Source organism: Notamacropus eugenii, chromosome 2 (assembly GCF_028372415.1).
Source record: "Notamacropus eugenii isolate mMacEug1 chromosome 2, mMacEug1.pri_v2, whole genome shotgun sequence".
Taxonomy (NCBI): domain Eukaryota; kingdom Metazoa; phylum Chordata; class Mammalia; order Diprotodontia; family Macropodidae; genus Notamacropus; species Notamacropus eugenii.
The window spans coordinates 34,924,893-34,947,260 of NC_092873.1; the positions used below are offsets into that span (position 1 = coordinate 34,924,893).

The window sequence follows — 22,368 nt, forward strand, 5'->3', positions numbered from 1 at the left end:
GATGACAAGGTTGCCCACACCTATCCCCACCCCAATCAAATGTCGGATTCCTTGTTTACAGTCTCAGTAAGATCTGGGGTCTTTTCCCTTGAAGTCTGGTGTCTTAGGGACTCTGTCTCCCCACCACAAGACAGTCCCTTAGTGCTATGGTTCCCACAGAGCCCGTTGTCCCAAAGCCTTCCTTTACTCCCCACTTCCATAGTTGAATCTGTCCTCAAAATTGATTTGAGGGCACATTTGGGTGCTGCTTGCCCCATCCCCCAAACTGCTAGCTATAGCTGTGCCCTTCTAACACTGACTGCTCCCTAGCCTTGGGGGATGATGGAAGAAGGTATGATTATTTCTATTGGTATGGTGTTGGGCAAGTGCTTTAATTTCCCAGGGACTCAGTTTCCTCATCTGTAAAATGAAGGAGTTACTGGACAACTTCTGAGGTCCCTTCTACATCTAAAATCCTCTGACATGCAGCCCCTGCCCTCAAGGAACTTACAAACCAACTGGTTTCATCCAGTTGTAACTGAGTAGGAGACAATTTATATCAAGTACCCAACAGAGTAACAGGGATTCCCCCATGTTCTAGGAGCTCTGCCTAGTCCATTGGGAAGAGCTACTGGATTTGGAGTAAGGGGGCTTGGATTTGAATCCAAACTCTGGCACCGATTCTCTCTGGGTCCCAGTTATTGTCAAATGAGGAAGACTGGGTAGTACACTTAGAAGAAGCTCCCTTCTATGTCTCCATCTATGAGTAACTTCCTTCAAGCATAGCTCAGATGACCCCTTGAGGATGGAATTTTTTCCTTCTGGAAATGATTTTGCGTTTATGGACTTGACTACACGTCGCACAGAAGTACATTCTATCTTCAGTGATAGAATGAACAGCATAGTGCTCCTCCACGGTCACCTGTTTTCACCCACCTCCCCCTGCAACCCTCATTGCTTCCTTATTAGCTGCTCCCTCCCTTTGAACTGCTGCCAAGTGAGGTTTGTAGCAGTTTCTACTTATCCAAAGAACCCTCCCCTTTTAGACCTTTTCATTTAATGAAAGCAGAGGCGGTGGCAGCAGCAGCAGCAATAAAAGCAGCAGCAGCAGCAGCAGCAAAGCAGTAGCAGCAGCAGCAGCAGCAGCAGCAGCAGCAGCAAAGACCATGTCTTCCGGTGATAGCCAGCCTCCCTCCCAGAATCCGGTGAGTCTACTTGTGGTAGGCACCATATAGAGGAAGTGGACTGCGATGGAGTAGAGCAGACTACTTCCATGCATCTCTAAGGAGCCTGTTCTGGGGACATGCATCTGGGGTATTAGAGGAAATAGTCAGGGCAGAGTGGTTATTTTAGAAAGGATGGCTGGGGATGGGGAGGGGGGTGAAGGGGAGCAGGAACCCTACTCCACAGAGAATGTAAAAAGGTCAGAAGCTTCAGAAGATCCAGTCTCAAGGTCCATTCAGCCCAGAGATCTCTGCTTGATAGCAGGCATACTGTGAGATACACAGTGGTGACTAAACGTGCTCCACCGTGGTGGGTGAGAAATCCTAGGGAAATGGTTGGGGGCATGTGAAGGATCCAGCTATCTATCTCTACTTCCCTGTCAGTCCCAGAACTGTCTCTGGATTCCTTTCTTTCTGCCTTCCCAGCCCTTGGTCTCTGATGTGTATGACTACCTCCCCATGAAATATTCCAGAAACCTAGAGGAATCATGGAACAGACCTTACAATGTGGAATGTATGGTAATGGGGTTGGATGAGGCCAGTGGTTTGCAAACTTTTTGGTCTGGGAACTATTTCATACTCTACACTACATACATTCTACACTCTAAATATTATTGAGGATCCTAAAGACCTGCTTGATGTTTGCTGTATTAGAAATTAAAACTGAGCAAATTTTAAAACATTAATTCAAATTAATTTAGTAACTCATTTTAAAGGCAACAAAAACCCATTACTGCAAGTATAATATGCTTTTAATGGAAAATAACTATATTTTCCAAAATAATAAAAATGAAAAGTGAAATTATTTTTACATATTTTTGAAAGTCTCCTTAATGTTTGGCTTAATAGAAGACAGTTGGATTCATGTATTTGCTTCTACATTCAGCCTATTATGATACAGTATTTCAGTTGAGGTACATGAAGAAAATCCAACCTCACACAGCTATTGTTAGGAAAGGGAGGATTTTTTTTAAATAAGGTGATAATGTCTTAGTATTACTATGAAAATAATTTTGATCTCACAGACCCTGTGGAAGGATCTCAGGAATCCTCCTCCCTTTTTTCCCCACACAAGGGTCCTCACACCGTGCTTTGAGAACCATTTGACTAGATAAATTCTAAGGTTTCTCTTAGTTCTAAATCTATGACCTAGGCCAAACTCTCTCATTTTACAGATATAGAAACTGAATACCAGAAAGGTTATAGAATTTACTTCAGGTCACATCGATCTGGACCCAGATTCTCTGACTAGAAAACTAGTGCTCTTTTTGATGCACCCCTAAATTCATACCTTTGAGGCAATGTGCATCTGTCACCAGAGGGTTTGGAAACACAAAAACTGGGTAAACAGGAAACCTGGGGAGTCAGGCAGGTAGGTAGTGCAGTGAAGGCAGTGCTGGGCCTAAAGTCAGGGAGACCTGAGTTCAAATTCTGCCTCAGATGCTTACTACCTTTGTGACCCTGGACCACTCACTTAACCTTTCTAAGCCTCAGTTTCCTCAACAATTAGATAATATATAGATATGTTAAATATTAATAATGAAACATATTTATACTAAAATAATATATAAAAGGGATAATAATAGCACATATCTCCCAGGGTTGCTGTGAGGATCAACTGAGGGAATATTTGTAAAGTTCCTTGTTCTTAATAAATATATTTGTCTTTCCCCTTCCCTCTTCTACTCCTTTCCCCCTCTCTGCCTTACAGTCTCCAAGTTATTAACCCTTTCTGTACCTCAGTTTCCTCGTCTGTATAGAGATTAGACTAGATACTAAGCTAAGGCCCTTCTAGCTCCAAGAGCTGTGATTCTCTGAATCTCAGGTCCTTCCACAGTCTGGGCTAGGTCGGTCTCATCTCTGTCTCACTCTGCTTTCAGACTTGCTTTGTACTGGACTCATTCTCAGTTAAAGAAATTATCTTTGCCCTTTCAGGAAATGCTAGCTCAAGTTCATGTGAGATAATCTAGTCCTATAGGGCTGGATGTAGGCAAATTGCCAAGGTCCCAGATGCTGCCCTGGCTTTGTATACTGAACACACACCACTTTTCTGTTCATCCTGGTATAGCTGGGGTGCCAGCAGGCCATTTGGTAAGAGCCTCTCACATTTAGGAGATAAGCATAGAAAAAATGAGAATGGATGTTGGTATTACCCAGTCAGTGCTGTTCTAAAGGCTGAAAAGCATTTACTGAACCATGAAGAATTTGGATATTATGCCTAAATTTTCTTTATGTAGACTGTGCTTGCACCTCACCCCTAAGATTGTGGCAGCTGATATTGGGGTTCATAGAAACTGGAAGCTGCTAGTGGAACAATAGACAACTTCCCTTTCCCTGCTTTGTGAGAAATTAAATACATTCCTCAAGCTTTCCCAGGGAGCAAGTAGCAAAGTGGGATTGGAATTCAGGTCCTCTGAAGCCAGGTCTAGCCTTGTCTTGGTCCCATGATGCAGCTTCCATAATAGAAACTCCATAGGTGTCTAGCTCAAGTTAGCTGGCAGACTTTCTGGGTTTTGTGATGCAACTGAGAAATCAACACAGGGACATGGGATTGACCAGAAGACCACAAATACTGAAGCCACTGGCCAGATTCCTGCACTCTTACACTCCTGCCTGAGAGCTGACCACCATTCACTCCAAGGCACAAGTAGCTGTGAACAGGGCAGCTGAACACAACGAGAGAAGAGAGGCAGGGATAGGAAGGAAATGCCGACTTTCATCCCCAAACCACTGCTAAGTCTTGTATTCCATCATTCTAGTTCAAGCACTGTAGCCTTGAGGTGACATATGACGCTGTAGGTCCTCAAGTATGGCTCTTTGCATCCAAACTCGGATTTGCTCTCTAAAATTTGGATTATTCCATTTCCCTACCTCTCGTGTAAAACTCCTCTAGGGATGCCTGCCAGAGTTCTGCATCTGTACAGAGACAAAATAATCAGCTGTCCCTCCTGAGATACCCACTAGCCTTCTAGCTGTGATGTCAAAGTCACAGTTGGAAAGCTTCAGACATAAACAAGTCCACAAAAGACCACAAGGTCAGATTTTCTCATGGGGATGGGATAACCAGATCTAGGAAGTTTCAGCTTCAGCCCCTAATGAGGCAGGAGGTAATGCGGTATCGATAAATCCAAAGTATATTAGGATAGACTAGAGAGGCTAGAGCCAAAACATAATTCTGAAATGGAGTCAGGGATGCTCAGTTAAGTGTCTGAGGCTGGATTTGAACTCAGGAAGATGAGTCTTTCTGAATCCAGGTCCAGTGCTCTATGCATTATGGCTCCACCTAGTCTCTCCAAGAGCCGCTGTATGAATGAGTAAATGAAAAAATATACTAGATAATACAAGATAATCTCTAAAATGCCTCGCATTTCAAGAGCTGGAGGCTTCTGAGGTGTCTGAATTTCTTTGCCTACTCCGACACACCCTCTATGGGCGTGAAAGAAATTCAGAAGATACAAAGAGTATACTTTTGTTACTGTCTTGTTACCTTCACCTGGGAAACAAGCTGGTATTGGTTCAAATTAAGCTCTAACTAACCTCTCTGAAGGGTGTTTATAGTTTAAACATGGTCTCCAGCAGCAGAATGAAAGACTTGCCTGTGTGCTAGTAGAATCCCAGGCATCAGAAAACAGGTGGAGGAAATATTTGGAGGGATGGGGGGGGGTCTTCTCAGGACCCCTGATATCACCCCATAGGGGTCAAGCTCAAGTTAGCGGAGGCTGCATCTGCTCACAGTCCTGAGAAGTAGATGAGATGAGTTTATCATCGATTTTAGAAAATAAGGAAACTGAGGCCCCAAGGATTTGCCAGAATGGTAAGGGGTAGAATGTTGTTATCTTTCGTTCTTGAAGAGGACCAAGACATCAAGAAGATGTTGCCAGGACTGGCAAGTGAATTGGATTTAAGTGAGGAAGGGCTGTTGGAAAGTCACCAGCCTCACCAAAGCAATCTGGGTCCAGTGGCAAGATATAGATTAGGACAACTGGAGGTGGCCCCCAAGTGGTAGAATAAGGACTGGGTAGAAGAAGGTACAGCAAGCACTCCCTTCCCAAATGTATATGAATTTGAGAAAAATCTTCTCTGGATGAGAATGGAGTGGCAAGCCTGGAGTCAGGAAGACCTGGGTTCAAATCTAGCCTCTGACATTTCCTAGCTATGTGACTCTGGCAAGTCATTTCACCCTGTTTGTCTCAGTTTCCTCATCTGTCAAGTGAGCTGCAGAAGGAACATCTTTCCCAAGAAAACCCCAAAGTGGGTCACAGGTTGTCAGACTACTGAAAAACAACTGAACACAGATATTTCTTCTGACTTTAGTAAAAATATTTTGCAAAATTTATTTCTTTATTTTGATTTAAAACAAAAATAAAATGAAACTGTTCACTCACACAAACATACAGTGGAAAATGGTAAGAGAATTTTATAAATTCTCTTGTTGAAAGATGGAAATTCATTTTTAAATTTTTAGTCACTTAACCTAATGAAAAAGAAGAGCTGGTTATGATATGAAATATTTACCTTTCTTCTGGCTAATGACAAGCACCATATTAAGTGAAAAAAGGTACGTGAAGTTCAGTAGGATATATTGCTTCATTTTTAGCAAACTAGATTAGTTTATGTAATACATGCATATACATATATACACATGCATATTTAGTCCTAGGGTAGGGACTTGTCTTTTGAAGGGCACATGTGGCCCTCTCGGTCTTCAAGTGTGGCCCTTTGATTGAATTTGTCAGGGCCCATGTGACCTCAAGGCTGTAGGTTCCCCACCCCTATTATAAAATAACCCTCTTAAGGAAAGAATCCTTCCAAAGGTGACATTTTCCTCCCCCTAGCTACTCTCTCACAAAAATAACATTGTCACCAATCAGTTCATCTGAAAATCCACCAGAGAGAAAAATTGCTACTTGCATAGAAGATAAGTTTAAATTGGAAAACAGCTTTAATATGGCAATGAGAGGCAATAAGTTTCTTTCTGTAGAATGCTTGTGATGGTCTGTGGTGGGTTAAGATGACTTAGAAATGGTGCATCCCCAGAGATCATGGTTTTCAAGCAGTCTGACATCTGTGTTATTAAGAACACAAAAGTTAGAAACATTTTTGTCACATGGCTGATGAGGTACAATTAAAGGGTAACGGAACATAGGAAGAGTGTACAGAGCATGTGCAGAGTCAGATTATCAGCTGGAAATCTATGTTTAATAAGAATCTTATGAAGAGGTCCACGACTCATGTCTAATTTCCTACCCCTCTAGCAAAACAATGCTTATTCTCAAACTTTTTGGTTTTAGGATGCTTTTACACTCTTAAAAATTATTGCCCTCCCCCCCCAAGAGCTCTTGTTCATGTGGCTTATGTCAATCAATGTTTATTATTAGAAATTATTATTATAAAAAGTAGAATATCTTAGTTTTACTATAAAAATAATTTTGTCCTTATATACTCTCTCAAAGGGACTCCCAGGGGTTCCTTGAACCACATTTTAAGAATGCTGGTCTAAAAACAGCTGCAGATATTTTTTTTACCAAAGATGTGATGGAAAGGAAGAGTGGGCAGGGGAGGGTTGCCAGTTGAAAGTCATGGGACAACAACTGAGGACTTTTATTTTGGGGGCGGGGGGATTGACAGGGGAATGTAGAGATAGCATTTAAAAAAAAAGAAAAGCAATAGAATATTTAAATATTTAAAGCCGTTAAACATTCAAAAATGCATAGAAGAGAGTAAAAGGACACAAGGGGACGCTGAGAAATAGAGGTGTGTTGGAATTACCTGGTGAAATTTAAAATACCCCTTTTAAAAAACAAAAAGTAATAATAGAAATCCAGAATGTGATGGGCATCTGATGCACATGTGGACCCCATCAGTTTTTTAAGATAGTCCACCTGAGTTCAAACCCCATGACGCGAGTTTCTTCTATCATCCTCCCTTTCTGCTTTTCTTTATGTAATGAAATATCCATATTTGCTGATATTTACCAAAGTCATAAAAAAAGAATGAAATGGGAAGAGTGAAAAATAAAATTGATAAGGCAGAAGAAAAGCAAGAAACTCTGAAACTGGACAATTTTGTCCCTACTATGTTATGTGAACATGATTTTTGAAAATCAAAGGGTAAGTAGACAAATTTGTGCTTTCAAATTCAATGTTTTTTGTTCTGTGTTGAAATGCACTTTTGCTAATGATTGCTAAGCTTATAATAAAAAAAGAAAAACAATTTTTAAATAGCTCTACAAAGAAATTCAGAGGAGAAAGGCATGGTCCCAAGGATGGGAGGGAGAGAGAGCCCCTCCCTGCCACTCCATTTGGTGGTGGTAGAAGACAGTAAAATCCTGGGGAGCCACTTTGTCAGAGCGTGGCCTTGGTCTGCCTCATCTTTGACTCTAAGCCCAGACCTTGGAGGACAGGAACTTCCTGGATTTTTTGCTTGTAGGCCTAGAATTCACAACTATATCCTTCCTTCTCTTTGTAGGACATTCCAGTCTCTGGACCTGCCCCTGGTATCATCCAGTATGGACAAGCAATTATTGTTAATGGGTCAGTCCTTCGTTCCGGTGGAGATAGGTACTTGTTTCTTCTGCTTTCCTCCTATGTTCACTGTCTCTGGGTAGAACAGGGCACCCACCAGAAGTGGAGGCACAACGGTCAGTTTCAGAATTTTCCCTGGCAATAGCTCTGATAGAGGCCAAACTTCAGAGGCCAAACAAGCCCAAGGGCCAGAAAATCATATGTCCATGACAAAATCATATGACAATGATACCCTGACTGGCCCTCTATAAGACATGAGTTTACAGCCTTGATCTAAATAGAGGAATGCATCACAAACACTCTCATGGTCCAGCCTCTGGACCTGACCTTATCTGAAAAGTGACTGGTTAGCACTAAGGGTATGGTCTCTAGTCAGGAAACAGTTTTTCAACTCAATTTAACTAACTTGTCTGAAGTGCCCACTAGGCATAAGGCACCATGCTAAGGAAATAGGGATAGAGAGGTTTTTTTCTTTCTTGTAATGAACCTCTCTCCTCAGGGAATTCACATTATAACAAGTGAGGGGCACAGGAGTTACATGCACACAGAACTGGGTAAACATAACATCGGGTGCAATGAAGGTAGAGGAGAAATCTGGGAAAAGTTAATCCTGGAAGAGGAGGGGGTCATGAACTGAGGGAGGAGCTCATTCTGTTGAACCTTGAGGTTAAAAGACAAGAAATCTGAAGAGCAGAGATGAAAAGGCAAGCACTTATTCTGGGCATGGTGGTCAATCTTGGAGTCAATGCCCAGAAATGGAAAACAGTTGGGGATGGCATTTTATTTTGGTAACCCTTGACCCTTGACTATATATGAATGGAAAGTGGCTCTTTAGCCTCATTGTTCAGTCATTTTTTCAACTTTCCATGCCTCTCTGTGACCCCATTTGGAATTTTCTTGGCAGAGGTACTGGAGTCATTTGCCATTTCCTTCTCCAGCTCATTTGATAGATGAGGAGACTGAGACAAACAGAATTAAGCAGTTTGCCCTGGGTTACACAGCTAAAGTGTTTGAGACCAGATTTGAGCTCAGGAAGATGAGTTTTCCCAACCCCAGGCCCATTACTCTATCCACTGCTACCCCTTAGCCTCATTACTTATCTACTAGTCTGTAAAATTCAAGGAGGGTAGGTATCATATGTGATCTAAATTTTGTAGCTTCCTTAGCATCCACCTTAATAAATATTAATGAATGGAACTTGTGGGCTCCCCCTAACCTACTCAGCTATTACTGACCCAAGCTGAAGCAGGAATAAGAATCCAGATTATTGCCAGGAGAAATAAAGCAACATTAAATCAAGCAAGCAGTATTTATTGAAACTGACAAAGTGCCCGTGTAGAATCAGAGCAGGGGTGGGGAAGCTTCAGCCTCAAGGCTGCATGTGGCCCTCTAGGTCCTCAGGTGTGGCCCTTTGACTGAATCCAAACTTCACAAAACAAATCTCTTTAATAAAAGGACTTTGCAGGTGTTACTGTGGGTACAGAGCAAAAAGATAGCTCCTTCCAAAAAGGTCTGAAATGGGAAGACTTGGGTTCAAATCCTAGCATGTTCTACCAGCTACCTGGGTGACCCCAAGAAAGTAATTTCTATTCAATGATCCTTAGTTCTCTCCTATGGAAAATGAAGGAGTTGGACGAGATCAGGGCTTCTTAATCTGTATTTGGGGGGGGGGGGTTCTGTGAAAGTGGTTGGCAAAAAGTAGATCTTCACTCATTTCAAATGTATTTAAAAACATGATTCTGAGAAGGAGGTCCTTGGGTTTCGCTATAAGGCCAGAGGAATCCAGGATACATAAAAGGTTAAGAATTCTAGCACCAGGGGATGTCTGAGAGAGCCCTGAATCACAAGTTTGGGAACCTGGGTTCAAATCTCAGTTCTGCTACTTCCACCAGCTACTGGAGGAGACATGCCACGAGGGCAGGAACTGTATGTCGTCTTAACTGTGCATCACTCTCCCCTCGCAGCCTCCTCCATCTAGTATATAGAACTTCCTTGTGGATTAGAGCAAACAGAGGGGGCTGCATGGAGGAGTGGGGCTTGACTGATGAGTAGGAGGGGGCTAAGAATCTCCCTCTCATTTATCATCTGAGGAATCAAGGAGACAACAGAACTGACATTTCTAAGTGCTGCCATTTAAAATCACGGACCAAGGGGAAAAGTGTCACAAAGACTAAAAGGAAGAAGGAAAGACAGAGAAGAGTGACCAGGAAAGGAAAGATTCTAAGGCTATGGAGTAGCCATCATCTTCCTGATCACCAGCAGCACACTGCATCCACTCACTACTCTTATTTTTTTGCCCTGGATAGCTTTTCTGTGGATTTTCAGAATGGAACAGATGGAAGTAACATCCCCTTCAGTCTTACCGCTCGGTTTATAAAGGAAAGTTGTGTAGTCTTCAACACAAAGCAGAATGGTTCCTGGGGCACGGAGGAGAAGAAGATGGAGCAGCCTTTCCAGAGAGGGGAACCATTTCAAATTCAGTTTCAGGTGCACAGTACAGCCTTCAAGGTAAGCACAGCAGCATCCCTCCTAAGTCACCTTCCTTTGAGGGAACACAGTGGGTCACAAGTCAGAGGGACTGGGTTTAAGAAATTCAACATCAGGTGTACAATATGGAGGAACCATGGTTTGGTGACAGCAGTTTGGTTGAAAAAGATCAGAGGGTTTTAGTGGTCCACATGCTCAGTGTGGATCAGTAGTGTAACAGTCACACAAGTAGTTAAATGTAACCTTGGGCTGCACTGAGACTCAGATGGTAGTCTCATTGTATTCCACCCTGCTCTAACTACATCTGGAGTGCTGTGTTTGGTCTTAGGTATCACAGTTTAAAAAGGACCTAGATGATCTGGAAAGTGTCCATAGGAGGCCAACCAGAATGGTGAAGCATCTTGGTCCATGCCAAAAGCAGATGAAGCAATTGGGTGTTTAGCCTTAGAAAAGAAAGCTCAGGAGAGATATGACTGATACCTTCATTCTATCATGCTGAGGAAAGATTTGATTCGTTCTATTTGATGTTAGAGGTCAGAACCAGGAGCACTGGGTGGGAGCTGGGTGTTGGCCATTCTCAGTGACTGGAGACTGAGTGCTCATGATGTCAGGTGGGAGAAGATCCAGTCTCAAGGACTCGTGCTTGTGACTCCTAAGGTTCCACTGGCTTTCGTGCTCATGCAGCTTTTTCCTCTTGGCAGGTGATAGTGAATGGGACATACTTTTATGAGTACCAGCACCGGGTCCCTTTCGATCAAGTGGACACCATCTCATTCAATGGCGTGGTGAAGGTGTCCTACGTCTGCTTCAAGAATGAGTAGCACCATTCTATCACATATGCCAAAGGAGAGTAGGAGATTCCACCAAGCACCAGCAGACATATTCAGGGTTAGAGACTGGCCAGAAGGGAGCCCCTTCCTTCCCTCCTCCCCTCCTTGTTCCCACTTCACTTCCTCCTTTCCTGAATTTGGAAATTTCCTGTTACCTTTCCTCAGGGTTGTGTTTCCTTTCCTTCCCACTTGGCTTTGTCATTTCCCCTCCTCCATTTTTGGCATCTACCACTGTGCTTGACATATAGACATTTAATCCAGATTTGTTGAATGGAATTGAACCAGGCTGAGCTGAACGTTTTTCATTTGCATATGCTGATATGTATTTTCCGCGCTTTGTAATGGACAGGAGACGAGGGAATTTGGACCAGATTTCAAAGGGATTTGTTAGATTTCTCGTCCAGAATGTAAGACCATATTTCTCAGCCAATGAGAATAATGGTCAGTGGTGGGAGGGGTTTTTGCATTAGGGTCTATGTATATCACTGCTCTGCCTTTGTCTTTGGCTTGCCTGCTCCAGACTACCTGGTGAAAGGATTGCCCCGCTTCTCGAGAATCAATAAAAGAATTTTCTTTGAGATGCCTCTGAGTAGTCAATTTGAGTAGGGGGTCTTGCCATACCATACAGTTTTGGGGGCTTGTCCAGGATCATGTGGCTTTCCAGGGAGATGACTGGTGACTCAGTTCGGGGGCAGGCACCTGTGGGGATTTTCCCCCCCCATGGTCCCTGAAACTGAGTGTTGAACCTCCCTCTCTGCAAAGTAATGACCCAAAGCAGAAGAACTCAGGGAGAACAGAAAGTGTAAAGACTCTGAAGCTTTGAAGCATTTGCAACTCCAAACAGTCAGTGTTGGAATTTGCAGTCAGGCAAATTGTGCGCATAACCTGGAGGTAAGCACTGGGGTGGGGGAGGCTCTGGGGGTCGATTTGGGAGTCTTAGACGGACTTGGGGAGACTGGCGATGGCTCCCAACCAAAATTAGTGGACTGCAGACCTCAAGGCAAAGGGCCCTCTGAGAAAGCTACCGAGTGACTGCTGATAGGTAGGCAACCCCCACTGAGAGCTAGCAAGGCAGCTAGGATAATTCGTTGAGTGTTGGACTTGGAGGTGTCTGGTAACAGCCGTAGTGCAAAATGGGGAAGGAGCAGTACAAGCCCCGAGCTTCAGAGTGCAGTCAGAATATACCGTTAAATAGTCCCTTGGGAAATTGATTACAGAATTGGCACGAATTACCAAAATATAAAGGGAAGGATAAGAAGAAGATGATTAAGTATTGTTGTTTCTTATGGGGTGAAAAAGACATTGGAGGAGGCACAATTTGGCCTAGATATGGTTCCTCCGAGGATTGGGTATGCCAAAAACTAAATTTGTATGTAAATGGGAAGGACCCTTTGAGTCCAGAGGAGGTTACTTATGCCAGTCTTTTGCTTCCAGGGGCCCAGATATTTTTGTCTCAAACCAAGGATAAGAAGGTGGGTAAGGAAGAACAGGAAACAGTCCCACCTCACCCCTGGAATCCTCCTCTTTCTCTCCCACAGCCTTATGCATTACCCCCTCCTCAGGCGGAAGCCCCCACCACCACCACCACCACCACCCCACCCACCCCGTCAGCTCCACCACCAGAATCACCTTCTCCCTCTGCCCCTGAACCCAGTCGGGGCTCACTGATAGATGTAGAAATACCCAATAAATCATCGTACAGGACTTTGAATAGGGGACTGAGGCAATTGAAGAAAGATTTGCAAAATTTTCCACTCTCAGACCCCTCTACTCCGGGGGCTAAAATGTATCCTCTTAGAGAAGTCCCAATCGGAGCAGGAGAAATAGGACATGTCAGTGTTCCAGTAAATGGCACTGAGGTCAGAAATTTTAAGAGAGATTTGAAATCAATTATGCAAGACCCTGCCGGGGTAGCAGAACAACTAGATCATTTTCCTGGACCTAACATTTACCCCTGGAGTGAGTTAATGCATATAGTGAACATGCTATTTACTCAGGAGGAAAGAACTCTTATCTGGCGGGCTGCCATGGTAGAGTGGGATCGGCGCCATCCTCCAGCCCCGGGGGTGGAATCAGCTGAATAAAAATACCCTACCATGAACCCCGGTTGGGATAACAATAATCATACATAGACAGCACATGCAGGACTTGAGGGAACTGATCATTACAGGAATTAGGGATGCTGTACCCAAACCACAGAATTTGAAATTATGCAGTAAAGGGAAGAGAGCCCTTCAGAGTTTTTGGAGAAGTTAAAGGAAGGGGTTAGGAAATTCCCGGGCTTAGATCCCTGAGATTCTGATACAGAGGCCACGTTAAAGGTTCTTTTTGTTATTAATGCATGGCCGGGTATTAGTAGGAAACTGCAGAAGATAGAGGGGTGGAATAGAAAGCCACTTCGGGAGTTACTAGAGGAAGCCACCAAGGTTTTTGTGAGGAGAGAGGATGAGAAGCAAAGGCAAAAATCAAAAGTGTTTATGCAATCAGTACAGAAAGCGACTGATACAGTTATAAAACAACAGGAGGGTTGGACGGGGTGGGACCGAAACTATGTCCCTGAAAATATGAGACAAAGGGATAATGGGGCAGCCCAGCCTGTACAGGAAAGGACCGGTCAGAGAGGACCCCTAACCTGCTGGGCATGAAGAAAGAAGGGGAATATATCCAGGAATTGTCCTCAGCAGAGAGATGAGCAGAAAGTCTGCTCTCTCATGGAACTGGAGGACTAGGGGTGCCAAGGGATCATTGAAAAAGCCCATCCAGAGCCTTTGGTAAATTTAAGGGTGGGACCTCAGAGAGAGAAGATGGTGTTTTCAGTGGACTCTGGGGCAGCTCGCACCTCGATAACTCAATTGCCCCAGGGAGTAGCTTTATCTAAGAAAGTCCTGATGATTTCAGGAGTCAAGGAAGAAAATTTTCCAGGTTCCATAACAAAGATAATTGAACTCAAATATCAGGGAATTAGAGTGCCAGAACAAGTACTCTTGGTCCCAGAATCTGGGGTAAACTTCCTGGAAAGAGATTTAATAACAAAACTCTCAATTGGCCTTATTCCTCATGGTACTTTAATCATACCAACTAAAATATACGAAATGAGGGAGGAAGAGAGGGAGCAAGCTGACCCTCAAGTAGGGGCCAGCCCAACAAATCCCAGCAGGTTAAATATCACACCACTCAAAATTCGTTTGAGAGACCCAACTTTAGTAGTTAGGGTCAAACAGTACCCGGTCTCATTAGAAGGGAAAAAAGGATTGAAGCCAGTGATAGAAGGACTCTTAGCAACAGGACTCATAGAGACTTGCATCTCTCCTTTCAACACCCCCATTCTGCCTGTGAAAAAGAAAGACAGGAATGGTTCAGGACTTAAGAGAAATCAACAAGATTGTACTATCATCCCACCCAGTGGTACCAGACGCATATACCATACTAGGAAGGATACCTGAGGACAGCTCATGGTTTAGTGTAACAGATTTAAAGGATGCCTTCTGGAGTTGCCCCTTAGACCGAGAGAGTAGGGATATTTTTGCTTTTCAGTAGGAGGACCCGGATACGGGGAGAAAACAATATAGATGTTGTATCCTACCTCAAGGATATACTGAATCCCCGAATTTATTTGGACCAGTTCTAGAGAGAGTATTGGAAGGCTTTGACCTCACAGAAGGAGTCCGAATTCTCCAATATGTGGATGATCTGCTCATAGCCAGAGGATAGCATGAGATAGCTAGTTTAACAGCTATAAGATTCTTAAACTACTTGGGGCTGCAGGGGTTAAGGGTCTCACAAGACAAAATGCAATTTGTAGAGAGAGAAGTGAAATACCTGGACCACTTGATAAGTAAAGGAAAAAAGAAGTTAGATCCCTCTCAGGTAGAAGGAATAATACAAACAGCTCAGCCAGAATATAAAAGAGCATTCCGAAAATTCTTGGGCCTTGTGGGATATTGCAGGAACTGGACAGACTCATATGCAATCCTTACCAAACCCCGATATAGTCATCTACTGGAAGGGAAACCAGAACATATCCAATGGGACTCTTAAAGTGAACAAAGCTTTAAAGGACTCAAGGAGATTTTAATCTCAGCCCCAGTATTGATGTTACCCTCAATAGAGAAACCCTTTCATCTCTTTGTGAACACAGACAAGGGAGTGGCCTTGGGAGTCCAGGCACAAATAAGAGGAGGGCAGAGACATCTGGTGGCATTTTTATCAAAAATGTTAGATCCAGTAGCAAAAGGATGGCCAACCTAAATACAGGCTGTGTCAGCCACTGCCCTCTTAGTAGGAGAAAGTAGGAAAATAACTTTTGGAGGCTGCTTAATTGTAAGCATACCTAACCAAGTGAGATCCATCTTGAACCAGAGAGCCGGGAGGTGGCTGACAGATTCAAGAATTCTGAAATATGAGACCAAATTACTAGAAAAGGGTGATTTAGTATCGTCCCAAGACCACAACCTCAACCCAGCTAGTTTCTTGTCAGCCTCTCCTGAAGAGTTTGTGAACCTGGAACACTGTTGTTTGGATATAATTGATTATCAGACAAAGGTATGGGAGGACATATAGGAATCCCCACTATTTGAAGGAGATAATTGGTTCATAGATGGATCCCCCTGGGTGGTGGAAGGGAAGAGATTGAATGGGTATGCCATAATGGATGGGGATAGTAATTCTCTGGTACAGGCTAGCAGCTTACCTAGGGCTTGGTCAGGGTGAACTTGTGAGATGCTTTAAATCAGGCTTTAAAACTGTTAGAGGGAAAAGAAGGATCTATATATAGACTCTAAATATGTCTGGGGAGTGGCCCATGTTTTTGGAAAAATCTGAGAAGAAAGAGGAATGGTGAATAGGTAGGGAAGGGAACTAGCTCACACCACTTATTAAATTACTGATTAAAGTATTGAGCAATCTGTTGTTGCCCAAAACCATCGCTATTGTGCATGTGAAGGGACACCAAATAGGGAACACCTTTGAGGCTAAGGGTAATCGCCTCAATGATAAGGAAGCGAGGAAGGCTGGGGAAAGGCAACTTGGGCAGACTGAAATGTTGATATTAATTCCTGCTTTGCCTCCCGATCTCTCCTCCCCTCCCCATCCCATACCCAGAAAGAGAAGAAAAAGGCTCAAGACTTAGGAGCCAAGGAGGCAGAAGGAGGACCTTTGTTTCTCCCAGATGGTCATGAGGTACTGACCAAGGCAGGGATGAGACGAATCTTGCAACACCTACATCAAGGTAGTCATTGGGATGTCCAAAACCTGTGCAATGCTGTATTGACTAAGTTTGTGTCACCGGGCTTATATACACTGGCCAGACAATTGGTGAAGGGCTGTCTGATTTGTCGAAGGACGAATAAGAATGCTCAAAGCCTTGCCCCGCAACGGGGCAGGCCTCTGGGATACAGACCCTTCCAAAGCATTCAGGTGGACTTCACCAAACTACCATCAGTGGGCAGTCTCAAATACCTGCTGGTCATAGTGGACCACTTGACCTCATGGGTAGAGGCCTTTCCCTTATCAAGAGCCACTGCCTCCAGAGTTAATAAAATATTATTGGAACAGATAATTCCACGGTATGGCATGGTGGAGAGGATAGATTCGGATCAAGGCACCCACTTTACTGTCAAAGTTCTGCAGTCATTAATAAAAGCATTGGAGATTTCTTGGGAGTTCCATACCCCTTGGCACCCTCCTTCCTCAGGCAAGGTAGAAAGAATGAATCAGGAAATCAAGAAACAGCTAACTAGATTAACCTTGGAAACACAGTTACCATGGACCAAGTGTTTGCCGTTGGCTCTCCTAAGAATTAGAACAAAATCTTGCAGAGATGTGGGCCTATCTCCCTATGAACTTTTGTATGGGCATCCCTACCCGGGAATACAGGAAGGAAACTGGGATCCAATTGCTGATACTAGGGATAGATTTATAAGGGAATATGTGTTTGCTTTAACTAAACATTTGCATGAACTATGACTTAAGGGACTTATTGCTCAGACTCCCCCTCTAGGTTTTGTGGTGCACATGTTTAAACCCGGTGACTGGGTCCTGATCTGGTTGTGGAAGGAGGAGAAGTTAACTCCGAGCTGGGAAGATCCCTACCAGGTTCTCCTGACTTCAGACACAGCTGTAAGAACCCAGGAACGAGGCTGGACTCACCATACCAGAGTAAAAGGACCTGTGGATGCTCCAAAGGAGTAGACTGCAGACCCTGACCTTGCAAAGGAACTGAAGCTCCATTTAAAGAGTGTATGAAAACACACAAAAATTGGAAAGGGAGAGCCAATGAGGCCTGTATACAAATTCATTACATGTTTTGCTGTTTGGGGAACTGTGCTAGGGTTATTATTGTTTGTTCTTAACAGGATTCTCTGTTCAGCAATTGTCTCAAGCTAGCTGCCACAATATCTAAATAGGACTCTTCCATTAGGCCTGTGTGGACTTGATAAACCTTGGAAGCAATGCAACCAAAATATAATACCTTGGGAATGTCCCTTTTAGGCATGATCCTGTTCCCACTACTGGGACACCAAGTCCCAGTTGCTAACCCCCTCTTGAAAATAGTTTCATAACTCTGATCCAAACCATTACAGATACCTTCGGGGTAACCAGCTGTTGGATTTGTGGGGAACCTCAGTGGCTAAGTCAGTGGCCATGGGTAGCAGTAACCTCTGAGTCCAGCCTGGATTGTAAGTAATAGATCTTCAGTACATGATGGGACAAGATTCTGGACAAGCCAAGAGAAACACCAGTGATCTTTGTCTGAATCAATTCGGGGTGAACACTGTTTAAATCAAACAGGGCCTGAGTTGCATGGGCCGTTGTTGGGAGAAAGCAATTGCAAGTGGACATTCATACAAAGGCCAGAAACCCTGGCTCACATTGAATGTGCGCAGTATGCAAACAGATGGAATCAGACCAGTGTCACCTGTTCTGATGGTAGAGTGATCTCCTACAGCCACTCATTTTTCCCATTCTTTTCATCTGAAAATGAAACTGAAGAGGAACTTCACAGGAGTTGTGGGTATAAGTCTTTTAATCCCTCTGATCCCAGGAAACCATGTGATGGAGGATATGGTTATCTGTGGAATTGCATGTATATGAACAGTACTAGGAATTACACAGAGTATAAGCAGCGGGTATGGAAGTGGGAAAATGGGACGCATAGGATGATGTTTGACAGTTTCTGGAGTGCAATCAATAGAACTGGGGAGAGCTATCAAAGTTGTATATGGAAGAAGAAACAACAACTATGGAAGTGTAAGTCAGAGATCATGAAAGGAGGACCATTAGGACTGGAAGATGTAAAATACTTTCTGGCTGTGGAGTATGGGGCAAGATTGTTTCCAAAGGAGAATCCTGCTTTGAGAGGACATTATTGGATATGTGGACAGACAGCTAATAAGCACCTTCTGTTAAACTGGAGGGGTGTTTGTTCTATTGGATTGGTGAGACCTAAATTCTTCTTCTTACCTGAATCAGGGAAACAGTATCTAGGGGTCCCTTTATATGATGATCTAGCCAGAAGGAAGAGGAACATTGATACCTCTCTCACTTGGACTGGGGATACAAATGGGTAGGATGACACTTGGCCTCCTGAGAGGATCATCAAAGCATATGGGCCTGCAACTTGGGCTCAAGATGGGAGTTGGGGTTATAGAACCCCTAGATACTTATTAAATAGACTAATCAGGCAGTGGTAGAAATTATTACCAATAAAACAGCAGAAGCCTTGGAATTATTGGTCGATCAGTCTACACAGACTAGGGAAGCAGTACTGCAACATAGGTTGATCTTAGATTATTTACTTGCAGAAGAAGGAGAAGTTTATGGAAAACTCAATCCGTTCACATGTTGCTTAGGAATTGATGACAATGGGAAAATAGTGAAAAAGATCACGAAAAATATCAGGAAAATTGTCCATGTTCCTGTACAAACTTGGAACTCCCATTTCAATACATCCTCATGGTCTTGGTTTGAAGGGAACTGGTGGAAAAGATTACTGTGGTTTGGCCTCATAGCAATTAGTGGTATTATATTACTTCCTCTTTGTCTGCCTTGTTTGATTTCACTTCTTACTAAGATACTTCAAAATTCTCTACTGAGGCTTGCCAGAATAGAAGAGAGAACCGAAGGAGCCATTCAGTTGATGATACTAAAGAAGGAAGGATGGGCACCTGTGGAGACGAAAGACAGGAGTGACCCTGACGGGGATGAAGAAATTGATGGACAATGTGAGATCATGTTACAGAACTTTGGTTAAAACATCTGTGAGAAGTTTTCAGGTTAATAAATAAGAGGAGGGATTGAATGGAATAGACTCAGTGAAGACTTCTCAGAACGTGAATTCTTCTCCTAGAGGGTAAAGGAGAACAAGAGGCTCAGGTTACAACGCCTTCAGAGTTGAGTAATTCTCATATAAGGATATAGGCTATGTAGTGTATTAAGATCTCAATGATTGGGTAAAACTCGCTAGCTTTTCAATGCCTAATTTGCATGTACCTGAGTAATCTGTGGTCCTCAAACAGGTCTGCCTCATATACATAACTCTTCAATGCCTTCATTTGCATATGCCTCATTTACATGTACTCTCCATGCTTTATTTGCATATGCTGATGTTATTTTCGAGGGCTTTGTAATGGACAGGAGAGGAGGGAATTTGGACCAGATTTCAAAGGGATTAGTTAGATGTGAAGTCTAGAATGTAAGACAATATTTCTCAGCCAATGAGAATAATGGTCAGTGGTGGGAGGGGTTTTTGCGTTAGGATATATATATATATCACTGCTTTGCCTTTGTCTTTGGCTTCCCTGCTCCAGACTACCTGGTGAAGGGATTGCCCTGCTTCCGGAGAATCGAATACAGGAACTTTCTGTTAACACTTTGAGATGCCTCTGAGTAGCCAGTATGAGTAGGGGGTTTTGCCATACCATGCACCAGCCACACAGAAGCCCCCATTCAAGGAAGGGAGGTTCTGCTTGAACTAACTGGGCTGTTACTCCCTCAAACCTGCCTGCTCACCCCTTTGCCTGCTTCCTCTTGGAGCTTGTACAAGCTTCATTTTTCCAGGGATGCCCCTCCTCTCAGTTTCCCTCAGCTCTCCCTTGCTCCCTCCCCCACTCCTACCTTTCTCCCTGCCTTCCCTTTCTCCTGTTCTCCTGCTAAATCTGCTAACTATCTCAAAGGCTACTCTTTTTTTCCCTTGGACAGAACAGCAGATTTGCTCCTATTCAGCCTCCTTGCTACGTCCTGCATCATACAATGGCAGCAGAACTGCCCCATAGGACCAAGAGGGGCAAACCCAAAGTATGTCAATGAGTGAGGGAGCACACTTAGGCTTCACCCTGTTCAGTCTGGGTCAGCTGTCTGCTGGTCATCAGAATCACCTGCTGACCCCATTGCTTAGGTCCAATGTCAGTCAGCTTAGTGTGGGCAGGACTGAGGGCTGTTAGAACAGGGAGTGAGACTGTCCCCTCAGTTAGAGTAAGAATCAATCTCTTTGTCTAGGAACAGGGGTGGGGAACCTTGGGCCTTGAGACCACATGTGACGCTCTAGGCCCTTAAGTGGGGCCCTTTGACTGAATCCCAACTTCACAGAACAAATCCCCTTCATAAAAAAAAATTTGTTCTGTAAAACCTGAACTCAGTCAAAAGACCTCACCCAAGGACCTAGATGGTCACATGTGGCCTCAAGGTGCAGGTTGCCCACCCCTGGTCTAGGACATAGTGTAACACATAGAACACATTAGGTAGCACAGCAGTCAGGTCAATTAGAACAATGTGATGAGAACAGTGGGAAAGGCCATCTGCACAGTGAAAACGGGCGGTCCAGCTCTGCAGACACGTGGAATAATTAGGCAATTGAGTCATTGGGAAAAGGGAGTTATTCAGGTAAGTCACAAACAGGAGACACTCAGATCACTTAAAACAGGGAGTCAGACAGAACAGTCAGACAATCAGGACAGTTTGATCATCTATAACAACAGTCAAAACAGCTAAACAGGTCAAGTACATCAGTTAATGTCTATAATGTCGGTTAGAACAGTCAGTGTCTCTCAGGGCTGTGAACACAATCACTTTACTCAGCAACTGTTTGTTTAATGCACTAGAAAGCCAAAATGGGCAAAGGCAGAAGCCTGCTCCCACCTGGGACTTTGGAAGGACAAGGTTCACCTGCCACCAGAAGAGGTGACCCAGGGCCACCTCCCTCTGACAGGATCAGGCAGCATTTCACTTTCTTTGAGGCCTTGTTAAGAGAAAGCCCGTTCTCTACTTCCTAAAGAAGACAGAGACTGCTTTGAACAGGAGAACAATTTGAGAATGGGTCTCTTTGGTCCCTTCTGCCTCACTACCACTCTCCCAGGTGGGAGGAGGGAAGGGACACCTGCACCAAAAATCATAACTTTGATTTCTGACTGCTTAGAGAAGCATCCAAGATTATCCCCTGGGAGAAGAGGCATCTCCAAATCCTGCATAGGTCCTGTTGTTGGGGAAATCCACAAGCAGGGTCCTTCTGGGAAAAGCGGATTTTGGGCAAATAGGAGATGAGCAGGTCCATATTGCAACCTTCCCTAGAGTAGGGTCTGCTAATATTTTTTGTGTGTGTCCTAGACCCCTTAAGCACTGTGAAACTTGTGGATCCCTTCCCAAAATAATAGTTTTTTAAAACACATAACATAAGATAAGGACTATGAAGGAAACCAAATACATTGAAATAAAGATGCGATTTTCTGAGGAATCTTTAGAGTCTATAGACCCTTAGGTTAACAAACCTAATCTAGGCCAGTCCCTAGATCAAGGTTGCAGATGAAAAGAATATTTTTGAATGTACAAAATAAATGAACAGAATCACTAAGCAATCCAAATATACTGAAAGACAGTTATTAAAATATTTTTTAAAAGACACACCCAATCATGGACCTGAGGTTAAGAATGCTTGACAGGGAAAGAGTGGTACATTCAAGGCTACAAGGTCTTTTCTTTCTTACCAGTCAGACTTCAGGGTTCAGACCTTGTTGATGCTCCAGCAATGACCCGGTTCTGTTTTTCATTTTTTTCCAGCCTCCCCAAACTGTCTCGCCGACTGCTGCCTCAACTGTCATTGGAAGTTTTAGATTCCCCGACTCTTTTTGGATTATTGTATTTCCTGTTTCTGGTTTTGGGCAGGTTAGGATCAGAGTGGGTCTGTCCCCAAAGAGCTGATTCAGGCATTCCCTGAGAGGGAATCATCCCTGGGCAGCCTTTCTTATCCCCGAATGGGACCCTCTCCTCTGCAGTCTCCTCTCTTGTGGTAGTGCCTGATGGACAGATGGTATCATTCATGTGGCACTTTCAGAT

The 22,368-nt window shown here is 43.7% G+C and overlaps 1 protein-coding gene, 1 long non-coding RNA gene and 1 pseudogene across 2 annotated transcripts in view; 1 reads left to right on the forward strand and 2 right to left on the reverse strand.

Moving 5' to 3' along the window:
• The window catches only part of LOC140522608 (nitric oxide synthase, inducible-like), a 143,189-nt pseudogene that overhangs the window by 82,735 nt on the left and 38,086 nt on the right, over positions 1 to 22,368 (reverse strand).
• LOC140524886 (uncharacterized) overlaps positions 1 to 22,368 on the reverse strand; it is a 35,048-nt gene that overhangs the window by 8,872 nt on the left and 3,808 nt on the right. The gene's annotated exons all lie outside the window — the stretch shown is intronic.
• LOC140524885 (galectin-9B-like) lies at positions 835 to 11,621 on the forward strand. The gene is made up of 4 exons (XM_072639746.1): positions 835 to 1,184; positions 7,671 to 7,762; positions 10,033 to 10,234; positions 10,915 to 11,621. The coding sequence occupies exons 1-4, from the start codon at positions 1,146 to 1,148 to the stop codon at positions 11,032 to 11,034; spliced, it is 453 nt and encodes a 150-aa protein (XP_072495847.1). The 5' UTR covers positions 835 to 1,145; the 3' UTR covers positions 11,035 to 11,621.